General features: G+C 34.9%; 2 protein-coding genes across 2 annotated transcripts; one reads left to right on the top strand and one right to left on the bottom strand.

Annotated features, from left to right (window-relative positions):
* Nucleotides 1-3,649: 3,649 nt before the first annotated feature.
* On the top strand, nt 3,650-5,101 carry LOTGIDRAFT_173257 (hypothetical protein; the record flags this gene model as incomplete). Its single annotated transcript, XM_009050723.1, has 3 exons — nt 3,650-4,040; nt 4,181-4,565; nt 4,831-5,101. The coding sequence occupies 3 exons, from the start codon at nt 3,650-3,652 to the stop codon at nt 5,099-5,101; spliced, it is 1,047 nt and encodes a 348-aa protein (XP_009048971.1).
* Nucleotides 5,102-8,653: 3,552 nt separating this feature from the next.
* Nucleotides 8,654-12,508, bottom strand: LOTGIDRAFT_238590 (hypothetical protein). Its single transcript, XM_009050722.1, has 4 exons — nt 11,725-12,508; nt 11,144-11,290; nt 10,582-10,746; nt 8,654-9,085 (listed from the first exon to the last, which is right to left on the bottom strand). Exons 1-4 carry the CDS (start codon nt 11,831-11,833, stop codon nt 8,721-8,723), a joined length of 786 nt encoding a protein of 261 aa, XP_009048970.1. The 5' UTR covers nt 11,834-12,508; the 3' UTR covers nt 8,654-8,720.
* Nucleotides 12,509-14,266: the final 1,758 nt, after the last annotated feature.

The following is a 14,266-nucleotide window of genomic DNA, read 5'->3' as shown; positions in this document are numbered from 1 at the left end:
CACCNNGTCCTTTTTGATAAATATCAGAAGTATATTTTAAACTGTAAAGTGTCATTTCTAAATTGGAAAATGTTTGTAGTAAAATGATAAGTGTAACTTCTTTAGTGTATTATGTCTTCTGTTTTATCTCAAATGAATTATCTTTTTATTAAATATTTTTGGAAGATGCTAAATAAACTGTTTGAAAGGACTTTAGTTAAGTTACATGTGAATATAAACATTTGATTTTAGCATTTCAATCATTATGTTGTTTGAATTATAAGTAATAGGTAATAAGATATTTTACATTTGTCTTTGAATCAGTGAATAAGACAAATCGGTAGAGAATGGATTAATGGCGCAAATTGACCTCCATAGAGAACAACTCAAACTAACCAAATCCTCAATAAGTGTGTCAGACGACTTCACTCAACGAGTCCGAAATGTCCGAAAAGCGTTAATACCACATTTGATTGATGATAAGTCAAAAGACAAACGATCATTTTTGAAGTATGATAAGCTAGTAATAGAAAAACAATTGATCGATATCAACATGGAAACTAACCAACTTATCCCGATAACAACTGCGAAATAGCAAATAAATACTCAAGATAACTTAGAATCTTTACACAATACAAACATTCCCAAAACTAATTTAATAAACACTGATTCCCTATCGATACTTTCATGGAATTGTCAGAGCTTACGTAGGCATCTCGAAAACCTTGAACTCCAACGACAGTTGTTGACCTTTGACATTGTTGGCCTGAGTGAAACGGGGGTCTACAAAGAAAGTAATGACTACACACCAGAACTACATGTCTTGTAGAGCTAGGGAAAACACTTATTTTTAGTAAAAATTTCATTTAATATAGAAATAAAATATTTTTTTAAACAAGGATGGCCATTTCACCTGTTTTGCAAACATGAGTCAAAGTGTAGTAGACTATACGTAACAAGTAACGTATATCCACTGGTAAAATCGTTGAATGTCTTGGATATTGACGATTCCGATCATTTTCCAATAACGTGTCAATTAGTGATAAACTCGCAAGCTCAAGAAGTCAATGATCTTGACAAAAGTCGCCTAGTTAACAGGATATCCTATGTGTGGAAACCGGAGTTCAAAGACGAATTCCTCAAGCTACTAACAGATGATTATTCACAATCTCAGCTTATTAATTTATTAACGAATAAAAGTAGGGACACTAATCAAATAGTCCAAGAATTCAATGAAATCGTCGGGCGAGCAGCACAATCCATGTTTATAGGAAATAAACCGATTGCGAACCGAAACGATGGACAGTGTTGCCAACCCAAATGGTGGACCAAAGAATGTGAAGAACTCAAGAACATCAAACATAATAAATCAATACAGAAAAACATTATTCCAGGCTGATTTGGGTGAGTACAAAGCGGCGAGGAATAGATTCAAACGATTATGTGACTCACAGAAATTCAAATATCGTATCGAGTTAGAGAAAAGTCGAAAATTAAATTTGAACAATCCCAAGATATTTTGGCAAAATATTAAGTCACTTTTAGAGAGAAAACCTAACGTATCTAGAATTCCAGCAAACGATTGGTTAAGCTATTTTAGTCGTCTTTATAGCTACGATACAGATAATTCCATACAAAGTGTCTCTGAAAGAGTAAGTGTGAACGATCAGGTTTGTCAAGATTGCGAAACTGGTTTGCCAACCGAACCTAACTTGTTTATAGCGGAAGATGAAATCAGGAAAACAGTTTCATCTATGAAAAACAGGAAGGCGGCAGGGAACGATGGATTCTGCATTGAACTTATCAAAGAGTCGCAATTTGTAATGATTCCAATTCTTAGTAAACTTTTTAATGTCATATTTGAAACTGGTACGTATCCTACTGAATCGGGCAAAGCTATTATATGTCCAATCCACAAAGCCGGAAGTCCTATGTTAACAGATAGTTATCGAGGAATATCGCCGTTGTCTGTGATAAGTAAGATTTTTACGAAAATCTTAAACAATCGACTCAATAACTGGTGTGAACTGAACAATTGTATTTGTGAAAACCAAGCTGGGTTCCGTCGTCATTACTCGACCGTAGCGACATTTTCACACTACAAGGTCTCGTAAGCAAATATTTGTCTAAAAAGGGGGGTAGAGTGTACTGTTTCTTTATTGATTTCCATAAAGCATTTGATTCTGTCCAGCATAAACACTTATGGTCTACCTTGATAAATAGTGGTATCCATGGTAATTTTCTTAACATTATTCGAAATATGTATGATAAATGTAAGTCACATGTTTCTACCAGTGGTGGACTAACAGATTTCTTTGATTGCAACATAGGCACTCGTCAGGGCTGCATGCTGAGTCCTCTTCTGTTTTCTTTGTTCATAAATGAATACGTTCATGAGATGAATATATCTGAATGTAAAGGCATATACATATCAGAAAAGTTCCCTAACACGTGATATTATTTGCTGATGACATCGGAAATATTGCAGATAGGTCATGTATGGATAGTAGGCAATACCCAGATATTCTTATCACTCTTTAAACAAAGGGAATGTATTTGGAATATCCAAATTACGGAAAATTCACGACTATCTAGTTATTGCCAATATAAAACCTTATTACAACCTGAAAAATATCTATATTCTGTATGTATATTTAAATATAAACGTGTACTATGTAAGTTGAGATGTGGAGCAATTGGTCTAACGGCGACAGTAGGAAAATGGTTACTTATACCGATTGAAAAGAGAACATGTAAATTATGTGTTTTAAGTGAGATTGAAGATGACTATCACTTTATAGTTAGATGCACAAAATTCCACGATCTTAGATTGAAATACTTAAATATAAATACATGTACATATAATGAATACATTCGGTTAATGTCCAGTTGTAATCCCAGGGTGACTCTGAATTTATGTAAATATATATATCACGCATGTATGATTAGAACTAAGAGCCTAAATGAAATGAAGTAAACTAAGTAAAATGTTATATGTAAAGAAAATTTTTTCGGATTGTAAATATAGACCTGTCAATTACAATTAACTAAGATTTAAAATTTATTTGTTATCAATAAATATATTATGCATATAAAATATAACCAAATTGTAAATTTATACTAGCTTTACCACTAGTACCTTAATTATAATATCGCACTTAAATCAACTATAAATGAACACCTAAATGTAAATGTACTTTGGGCTTATATATATGAATAAACTATTATTATTATTATTCATCTCTCGAAAGCTGAAACTTCTGGCCAGAATCAGCCCTCTGGCTTCTACCTTCAGCCAAAATATCCACCAAAGAAATATTTGAGGAATCCATTATCAAAATCAAAGAGAGACCCCAAAAATAGTGTAAAATTACAGTAGAAAGACCAAGTAGTCGACGAATAAGTGTATAATGATAATACAACTCAAGATTTCTACCTCGTTATAGACTACGTCACTACGTAGTCACGTGAGAAGCGCCAAAGCTGTAACCGTCAGTGTGCTCTTAGCTGTCGAGTGGTGTAGACGTCTCTCTATACTCTCGCTCCGTCAAACATTCACACTTTTAAACTTTGTGTTTCTAGTAACCAAAGTTTTGTTTGAAGATTCGTTGACTGATTGTCCGAATCATTCCTGTTAACAAATTCGATTGTTTTTCATCGAATTGTTAGAATGGCGGATGGTTTAAAAAATCCCGTCTTGGCGTCTGCTTCTGATTCAGACTCCGATGATTTGCCTCGTGGTACTCAAAAACTGGCTTCTACTAAGAAGATAGATAGTAGTCAGTTGATCCTGCCTGGAACTTCGAAATCAGAGATAACTTCTTTACAAGTAGGGAACAATTTTCTCAAGAATATTGAGACCAGTATGGACCATATGGCACAATTTATGGGATCCATGAACGAGGCCTTTACCGGACTTGCTGAAGAAAAACGAAAGCTCCCGGAGGAATTTATCATTCCCAAGAAGAAAGCCCGTCGTCGAGTGTCTGACACTTCTTCAGATGAGGCTGAAAAAGATTTTATTGCCATGGCTAATGTTAATCGGCCAAAGTCCTATAAAGGTCACGATATTTCTGACTCTGATGAGGAAAATACAAACCGCTCCAACTTGACGAAGGTCAAGGTGATGGGGGTGCCAGTAGTAGTTTCGATAGTTTTCTTGACAACGTTGAAGACGAGCTACAACTTTGCTCTAAATCAGGTCAGAAAATCAATGATAAATTAGCCAAGTTTGTCACTAAAAGATTCGAGACGCGTCTATCATTCGACAAACTCAAAGAACGAATTGATAAATACAGTATACCCCGTAATTGCGAGGGTGTTTATGTGCCTGAGGTAAATTTACCCATCAAGTCGAAGCTCAACCGTTTTATCAGGGGTTTGGATACTCGCACTTCTAATATACAGAGAACAATTGTTTCGGCAAGCTCTGCTGTCATTGAATGTCTGGAACTAGTATCTTCAAATATGGTGGCTATGAATGGTGCTCCTGAACTTGTCTCAAAACTCACAGATGCTGTGAGCATGTTGGGAATCTCCCCTTTTGGTTTAGACTCGGGGTTATATTTATTGTTTAGTATTCAGTGGTAGTTAGTTAGGTTATTGGATGTAAATAAAGTGTTTGTTAATATTGTAAGCGTTAGTATCAATTGAAGGAAAGTGTCCGTATCCAGTCTCTTACAAACGACTATACAGTTGGTAAGAATAAACTACTTTGCAGTTTGCAAGTAGAACCCAACAAACAAGTATGCCAATAAGCAGCTTGTTTATAGGGGCGTGCCAATTATGACATTTCTTTGAGAAGAAGAGAATACCTTCGGCCTTACATCCAAGATGATTATATGATTACAGGCCATTATGTGGACAGATGGTTCCTGTAACCAAACTACTTTTTGGAGACGATCTTCAAAAAGAAATGGAAGAAGTTTGTGAAACGAATTTGATAGCAAATACTGTCAACAAATCTAAGGGAAATTACTCCTCCTACAACCATAATCGATTCGACAATAGTAAAAGTCATCATGGTGCCAGTGGTGGATATCAGAAATACCCTTTTCGCGAAAGAGGTCGGGGGAACTTCAAGAAGAAAAGCTATGCCCACAAACCAAAAAGCGAAAAATAGAAGATATTTTAAAAGTGGTACGTATAGATTCTAATTTCATACATCTAAAAAATTATTTTATTGACAAAAAGTCATTGTTCAAAGGAGGCTCAATTTCACACCACTTTGATAGTTGGAATAGCTTAACACCTGACCCTGAAATATTGGATATTGTTCAGGGTGCACATAAACCGTTTGAGCATATGCCAAAACAAAGGCGTATTCCTTTTGACATTAATTTTTCTGATACAGAATCAAACATAATTGATCAGGAAATTGAGAAACTCTTATCTAAAGGTATAATAGAAAAAGTTAATTACAAACAAGATGAATACATTTCAACAATATTTATTCGTGAAAAGAAAGATAAAACACACAGAATGATTTTGAATTTAAGAATACTCAATGATATGGTCGAATATCAGCATTTTAAAATGGAGTGTCTTGGTTCCGCCTTAAAAATGGTGAAACAAAGTTGTTGGATGAGTACTTTGGACTTATGTGATGCTTATTATTATTGTCCTATAGCAGTCGAACATAGAAAATATTTAAGATTTTTCTGGCGAAATGATATCAATACAAAGTGTTTCCTAGTGGATTGGCTTGTTGTCCGAGACAATTTAGCAAACTTCTTAAACCAGTGTACGCTAAACTTCGATTACTGGGTCATCTGTCTGTACCATACCTCGACGATTGTTATTCACAAGGGAACAGTTATGAGGAGTGTTTACTCAATGTCATAGATACGGTATTATTATTTGATGCTCTTGGGTTTGTAGTACATCCGACTAAATCCTTATTCAAGCCTGTACAGTGCATCACTTTCCTGGGATTTTTGATTGACAGTGCGTTTAACTCCTAGTAAAATAGAGAAAGTAGAACTGGCCTGTAAAAAATTATTGAATGAAACTCAAATTACAATAAGAGATGTTTCTATCGTTTTAGGTTTAATGACATCCAGTTTCCCTGGAACTTCATATGGGGCATTGTATTACAGAGATTTATAAAATGAGAAAACTGTAGCTTTGAAACATAATATAGGTAATTTCGAAGCATCTATAATTCTTGGATCACTAGCCAAAAAAGAATTAACTTGGTGGGTACAGTCATTGAAATTCGCATACAATGTTATTGATCACGGTTCCCCTGATGTTACTATTTATACTGATGCTAGCAAAAAAGGTTGGGGGGTGTACAGAATGACTATACTACTGGTGGAAACTGGACTGCAATTGAGAAAGATAACCATATTAATTATTTAGAATCGTATGCAGTGTTACTGACATTAAGATCATTTAGATTAAAGCTAGAAAGTAAACATGTGAAAGTCATGATGGATAATACTACTGGCATTGCTTGTATCAATCACATGGGTACTAGTCACTCAAATTCGTGTAATATAATTACAACATTGATTTGGGAGTGGTGTATATTAAACAATGTTTGGCTTTCTGCAGCACACATTCCTGGAGTTGAAAATATTCTAGCGGACAGAGAAAGTAGACAAGATAGGCGAGAAAAAGAATGGAAATTAAATAGTGAATTTCTTAAAGGTGCTTTGAGGAAGCTACAGGTTTCTCCTGATCTTGATCTCTTTGCGTCGAGAATAAATACCCAATTCCCAAAATATGTGGCAAATAGACCTGATCCCAATGCCTTCGCTATTGATGCATTCTCCATTAGGTGGTGTAAAAATTTTTATATGTTTCCTCCTTTCAGTGTTCTGACACAAGCCCTCCAGAAGATAGAGAGGGAAAGGAGTACAGGTATAGTTGTGGCACCCTTCTGGACGACCCAGATCTGGTTTCCAATGTTGATTCGATTATTAGTGAACAGACCACTGGTATTACCAAAAGGGAGACAACTCTTGTTTTTACCTCAGGAACCAAACCTACCTCACCCCATGTTCAAAAAGCTACAACTTCTGGTTTGTCACTTGTCCGGCGATCCCTCAATAAGGGAAAGTTTTCAGAGCAGGCTAAAGACCTCATACTTAAAAGTTGGAGACCTGGGACTCAAAAACAGTACAAAACCCATCTCGACAGATGGGAACGTTATTGTGAGCAGAGGGAGATTAATCCATCTTTAGAAGACGGTGTTAATTTCCTTGCAGAACTTTTCTCTACTGGACTTGGTTATAGTTCAATAAACACTGCTCAATGTGCATTATCGTCAGTTACAACTTTTCAATGGATTGTCTTTCGGTAAACATTATGTTGTGAAATTCATGAAAGGTGTTTTTGAATCTAGACCTTCTTTACCTAAACATTCTTTAATTTGGAATGTCAGTGATGTATTAGACTACTTGAAGACGATGTCTCCAGGTCATACACTGTCACTCAAACACCTGGCTCTCAAAGTGGTGATGTTGTTAGCTTTATTGACTGGTCAAAGAAAAAACAATTCATTTAGTTGATATCAATCATATGAAATTAACAGATTCTAGATGTGTTATCTTTATACGTTCTGTGTTAAAACATACACGACCTGGGTCTCATTTAGAACCAATCATTTTGAAAGCTTTTGCACCTGATAGAAGATTGTGCATTGTGACTTACATCAAGCATTATTTGAAAGTTGTACTCTCTCTGGCTGGTATTGATACTGGAATTTTTCAGGCTCATAGTACACGTGCAGCTAGTACATCTAGTGCGAATTCCAAAGGTCTTAGTTTGGATATTATCTTGAAGGCTGCCGGATGGTCCAATGCTGGAACTTTTTCAAAATATTATAGTCAAACAGTTTTAGAAAATGGAAACTTTGGAGAATCTGTACTCAAATGAACTCATCTTAGGCTTGTGTTAGAGCAACTTGTGTTTCAGAGCTTTTTAGTTATTTGTTAATCTGATAATATGATTTGTTCAAATAATGTGTATTGCATTGATAATGTATGTTATGTAATAATTTGAAACATAAAGTATATGTTTTAATTTTGTTCAAATAATGTGTATTGCATTGTGGTTCTACCGAGTCATGGACAGGAACGGAGTGGTCAAGTGCCCTCCCTTGGATTATCCCTCCCTGTTCAATTACAAGATGTGTTCCTTCATCTTTAAATACTGACAGCTTTGGCGCTTCTCACTTGACCACTCCGTTCCTCTCCATGACTCGGTAGAACCACAATCAAACTTCAACTTACAAGTAAGTCTCGTTTAATTATTCAATTAAACAAACAATACGCAACTAACAATCAGCGACCTAACACGACTGGCGAGTTCGACCTGAATGACTTATTCATGAACATGAACGCAAATTACTTTAACTAACAACTCATTACGTATTACTACGCAACCTAAGAGAAATCATTTTCCGTCTAATTCTGTTCCCTCAACCGATGGAAAATATTTTTTATACTTTCTAATACTTCTGAAGACTATTTCCATAATTTCAAGAGCCCCAAAAATTGTGAATCTGACCCTTAAAAGTAGGAAGAGTTCATACCAGCTGGGTGCTACAGAATCGAACTCCAGTCTCTGACCTTCTATTGCTAGAGATGAAATATTTCTTGTTTTTGAATGATGGAAAATGCTTGTTACAAACCCCAAATGTAAAAAAAAAAAAAAAAGACAAATCTTTAAACTGATAATTTTATTCAAATCGACAATTTAATCTTAATAGTCACTACTCAGACCACGTGACTTTATGGTGTATTAACGAAATCAAAACCAGATTTCTCTACAATGGCACCTGGTTCATCGTTAACTACCGCCAATCCATCTGTATTCGTTATAGTGGTGAAGTCAGTATTGTATAAATAGCATTTTTCTAAAAGAGATTCATAAAATATTGTCAAACATCTTGGTTCATCTTTACATTTTTGGATGCATTCGGAAACTCTTGCAGTGTTGTAATAGATGAAGATGACTGGTTTTCTATATAAGTCACATATACCATGGACTCCTGGAGTATAGCCACACTTGGGTGTTGTAGCACATTCTTCTGTACAATTATTGATTCTATATCTTTCATCCATTTTATTTCCATTCACTACTGCTTTAAGTACCACTGAAATATAAATCGTATTGTTATTGCAATAGTTTACAGAGGACAGAATTCGTTAAGAAAGAACCATTACAGGCCTGACAAATTTAGATGACTTGAATGACTATAGTTGAGCCCCCTTTAAAAAATGGCTCTTGGAGATCCAGGCCGTTATGATAAAAAGATTGAAGAATCTTCAAACAAATCTTTTTGGCCTTAGAAGGTAGCAAATATTTACACGATTTTATATTTCGTCAGAATACGAGATATATATTGGTTCAGAAAACGAGAATATGATTTGACTGACGCATCTTACAAAAGTCGATAAAACCAAGCCCCCTTATGGATTAATTACTTTTATTTTCATAAAACAGATGGATTTACTCAAATAGCTTCGCACAAGGCCGTGTATTACATATAATGACGTAACGGCTTTGAAGGTTTGAATACCATTTATTCGGAAAGGACAACATCAGGAACAATAAACATCAATACAGGTACAACAGAGGAACATCAATACAGGTAAAATACACGAACATCAATACAGGTAAAATACACGAACATCAATACAGGTAAAATACAGGAACATCAATACAGGTAAAATACAGGAACATCAATACAGGTAAAATACAGGAACATCAATGCGGGTAAAATACAGGAACATCAATACAGGTAAAATACAGGAACATCAATACAGGTAAAATACACGAACATCAATACAGGTAAAATACAGGAACATCAATACGGGTAAAATATAGGAACATCAATAACGGTAAAATACAGGAACATCTAAACTCTATCATCCCGAGAGAAAAAGGGCGGGGCCCAGCGGGAAACTGGACTCTCTTTAACTAGAGTTCTACCTAGATCCCCCTTCGATCTCTCCTAGATCTCCCTCGAATCAGGTACAATTCCCTTTTGTCAGACTCAAACATATGAACTATATTCTGATTGGTTGAAACCTAAGCGTCCATATCCTTGAAACCTGATTGGATAAAGCTAATGCAAGAAGGGCGTTGATTGGTCGAGGGGCTGACCATGAGAATGTTGACATTTGTTGACATAGGAACACAATGCATAATCTTTTATAATACTTGATAAGTATAAGCTGAATTTGTTGGTCAGAACAAAGAGGTATTATTGTCAAGGACTAAAGGTGTTAAAAGGCTACGTAGTATTATCTAATATACTACCCTTAGATGTAGATGCTACATTAGCAATGACAACAGACATTTAATTTCAAGTAGCCAAGGTGTTAATTGACCCCTTAAAATATTCTATTCGTACCTGTTCTGACACTCATTGCTAGTCAACCCTAATAATACATTGTGTAACGCGTGATATTAAACCAATCAAAACAATCTTTTTGGCGTGTGTGTTCTTTACATTCGGCAATCCTCGGCAGTTTCCGAAAGCTGAATCTGACACGGTAATGAATAGTTTACTTTATGTTTTAAATTGTCACTGGATCGCTCAAATATCTTCGTACCTATTCACAATAGAAACCCCAAATCTGTTACCTTGACAAGCTTTCTGTTCTGTCCAAGTACCATTTTCCTCACACCTCAGAGTACCAGTTTCAACGAAGCCAACAGAGCAGCTAAAATGAAAAAGTCCTCCAACAATACTGGATTCTGTTACATCATCAGAGAGAGTGATAATCTCACCTTGTGGACACCCTACAGCTAAAATGTTAAAATGAATTTGTCAGTAGAGTTGGGTGAAATTATTCTAAAGTTAATTCAGAAAGATGGTTTATATGGCAAGCTGTGTGTGTAGCCAGTTGAACATTTAAAATGGAAATCTTCATCAATTCTTCTGGATCTGTTACATCATCAAAGTTAGCAATCATTCCACCTTGTGGACACTCTAAAGCTGAGATAGTAAATAAAATTTATCAGGCAATAAATTATTATTCCCGAAATTCTCGAAGCCACCCTTTGATGTTGATTCCAATTCAGAACCCACAAGAAGCCAGCTGATTTCAGATGGCCCGCGATATATTTAGTGGGCTTAGTTCTTACTTCAAAATAAGAAATTCCACTGCCCGAGGGCCCACTCTGTAAATACACAACTGCTTACCTTCACAAGCTGGTTCCAAAATCCAGCCACCGTTTTCACAGGTGGTCTGAACTATTGATTCATATCCTTTTTTGCACTTGTATCGTTTATTTTCGTCACATGTCGGTTCCCACATTGCATTTATTGGCAGAACGTACTTCTCACAATCTACACAAAATAAGATAGGTGTTAACATAAAGTTCTTTTATTTATAATTTCAAAAACAAGTTAATAGGTTCTAAACCACAGTAGAAATTAGGCCACGATTTGCTAATTTGTGCTTAGTCATAGAGATTGAGAGCTGGTAAAGAGGTTTTCTAAATTTGGTTTTGTATATCGGGGACAAATTGATGTTATACACATAAAAAAATTGATTGAATTACTATTGATATATTATATAATATTTAGTAAACTAGAATAATGAAGGTAATTTTGAAAGGTTATTTCACATTTTGAATCTTAGACCTAAAATAAAAATCTTAAAACAGCATTTTTATCAGACATATCTTTCTGAAATAACAAAGAAGAAAAGTTACTACTGACATTTTATAAAGAATTGTTTCCCAGTCCTCTTCAATCACAGCAATCTCTACTATACTTACCTGGTGTTTGTCTTTTTAACATGAAGGGGTAATTCTTGGGACTGGCCACTGGTAATGTTCCAGCCCACAGAAAGACCACCATCAACATCAAATTAGCATTGACCATCATATTGATTCGATATTCGAGTTGTATGAACAGTGAAGATTGTGTGAGTTTATATAGAGAATGAGAGACAGAGTGGGTTAATTTGTTACATCGAGCGGAAACAGTTAATGAGTTGTCGATATTCACGGCTTTCGAGTTGAGCTCGAAACTGTATTGTTTTCGTTAATTTTTTTTTTTTTTTTATAATTGTTGTCAGAGTACCTAGCAAAAACTGTAATAGTTAGAACATTTTTGGCATTGCAGCAGACATTTCAGACCGCGGAATTACATTTATATTTATTTTCAGACATCAGACTAGAAACCGTAAATGATGTAGCAGAAAACTTTTGAATTTCAGAAATCTGCCATAAACGCTTATTGTTTGTTCTATTTGCGTCAAAGTTTTTGTGTGTATTTTTGAAAGAACTTCCAGGGAGACTGCAGTTTAGAAAATCCTTTTTGTACTGAATTTTGGTTAAAATTCTAAGTCCTTTAATTTTTACTCGATTTTTACGAAACTTGGTAGATGCGTAGAGACCAAATTGATAATTATGATTATTCAAAAACATTTTCCAAAATATTTCGGAAAATGGTTGAAAATATCTGAAAAATCAGAGTTTTTGGACTATGTTTTGCAAAAACTGTCAAATTTGTAATTCAAAAGATTTATACCATCAACATCTTCATTTTGTATCTAACAGTTACTAATAGTTTAGCTGCCATCTTGAAAATTTCAAAAAATCTTAAAAATTTAATGCAGACTACATTTTTAATCCGATTGTTCTTAAACTTGTTTAAAATGTAAGAAAGAAAAATACCCAGAAGGCCTTTTTTTCAATTTCAGCTTTCGATTTTCGGTGATTTTAATCTTTGACTCTTGATTGAGTTCTGATTAACTTAGCGATAGAATTCGAACAGATTCATAATGCACTTTTTAACAGCTTTAAATAAATATATAAAATAATAAAATGTTATCAAAATTTGAGAAATCGATTTTAAATAATACTATTAATTAGTAGAGATTATAATGAGTTAAAAAGATTATGTACGGTGGTTCGTATACGACAACATTTATTTTTCAATGTTGGATTAAAAACTTGAATTTTGCCCCCTCCAAACATCTGCCTCTATTCTAGCCTCTGATAGCTAGTTGACAGTTGTCGGATGGAATAGAAACAGATGTTTGGGACTAACTATGTATATATATTCTGTAGGTTAAAACGTGTAATTATCGATGAGTCAGTTTCACCAGACATATCTAATGTATACAGTTAGTAGACAGAAGTTGTTTTAATGAGACATATCAAATCGTATATCTATGACATATGAATACTTTGAAATATGTTTAGAGTTGGCTGCCAGATCCCAATAATTCTTCTTCAAATCGTCAAGCAAATGTGGACTATTCGTGAAAAAAACCTCTCTGTATACACAAAAACTGTTCTAGGCTGGGTTCAGTGGACTTTATTACTACCAGGAGTAGCCCGACCAATCTGGCCATACCATTGATGACTCATTAATGGTTCAGCTTTCCATACCTTCGAATTAACCTTCGGCAATTCTCGTTAGTTTCCGTGAGTTGAACACTACTCGCAATCAAAGGGTGACATCTTGCCAGGTAAATGGGCAAGAACAGACAACTCTGTCTGAAGATTGATTTGAATTAGCAAGAAAAACGTAGTGATTTTCAAGCAGTTAAATCAATGTGTAATTAGAAAATTCGCAAGACGAAAAAGTTTTTATATAAAAAAAATAACAATATTTCCTGAATAATAGTTGGTTGTTCTATTATGATATATACCTCATGTAAAATAACCACTTACTGAATATAGATTCACAAACTGGATGACATACTTCATTTCTGTAGCTCGGACATACTTCATTTGAACAGAAAGAAACCTGAACTATTTTATTTTCAATATGGAAATCTGTGTGTAATATCCTAGGGTAACTAGCAGCATTCTAGCCCCGATGTTGATACAAGTGCCTTCTATAGATACCAAAAATTATGCCAAATTATGCCGATATCCCGTTTGTCACGTATGGATAAGGCCAGATTTGTCAGACCAGGTCAGGAGTACAACCTATTCACTTATTTATAGATGGGTAGACTGGAATAATAAGGAAAAATTAACTTTTTAAGAACCCATTTACAGCTTGGTAGACTGGGATATTTTACGGGGTTTTTGTCGGCATTGAATAAAGGGTCATTAAAATAAATATTGTTGTTGGTGAATAAGGTGAGTATCTGTTGGTGGATTGAGAAGAGTTGTGACACCACATCCATCTTTAGCTTTCATTGGTTGCTTCAAGAAAAATGTTTTCGAGAAAATCAATGAGCATCAATTTTGAATTTGTACAATGTCCATCCTGCGGCTAATTAAAACATGAGCATATACCAATGCTTTTTATACGACCACATGCAATTGGGGGTTGGGGGGGGGGGGGGGGGGGGGA

Source organism: Lottia gigantea (genome assembly GCF_000327385.1).
Source record: "Lottia gigantea unplaced genomic scaffold LOTGIsca_153, whole genome shotgun sequence".
In the NCBI taxonomy this organism is placed as follows: domain Eukaryota; kingdom Metazoa; phylum Mollusca; class Gastropoda; family Lottiidae; genus Lottia; species Lottia gigantea.
Note: the sequence above shows the minus strand (reverse complement) of the source record. Positions and strands in the feature narration are given on the sequence as shown.

Excerpts from the sequence above, each read along its gene's own strand:
- LOTGIDRAFT_238590 (XM_009050722.1), bottom strand. The coding sequence starts at position 11,833 with ATGATGGTCAATGCTAATTTGATGTTGATGGTGGTCTTTCTGTGGGCT. Across the intron at positions 10,747-11,143 it reads TTTGGAACCAGCTTGTGAAG|CTGTAGGGTGTCCACAAGGT; the intron begins GTAAGCAGTTGT and ends TTAACATTTTAG. Across the intron at positions 9,086-10,581 it reads AGAACAGAAAGCTTGTCAAG|TGGTACTTAAAGCAGTAGTG; the intron begins GTAACAGATTTG and ends TTTATATTTCAG.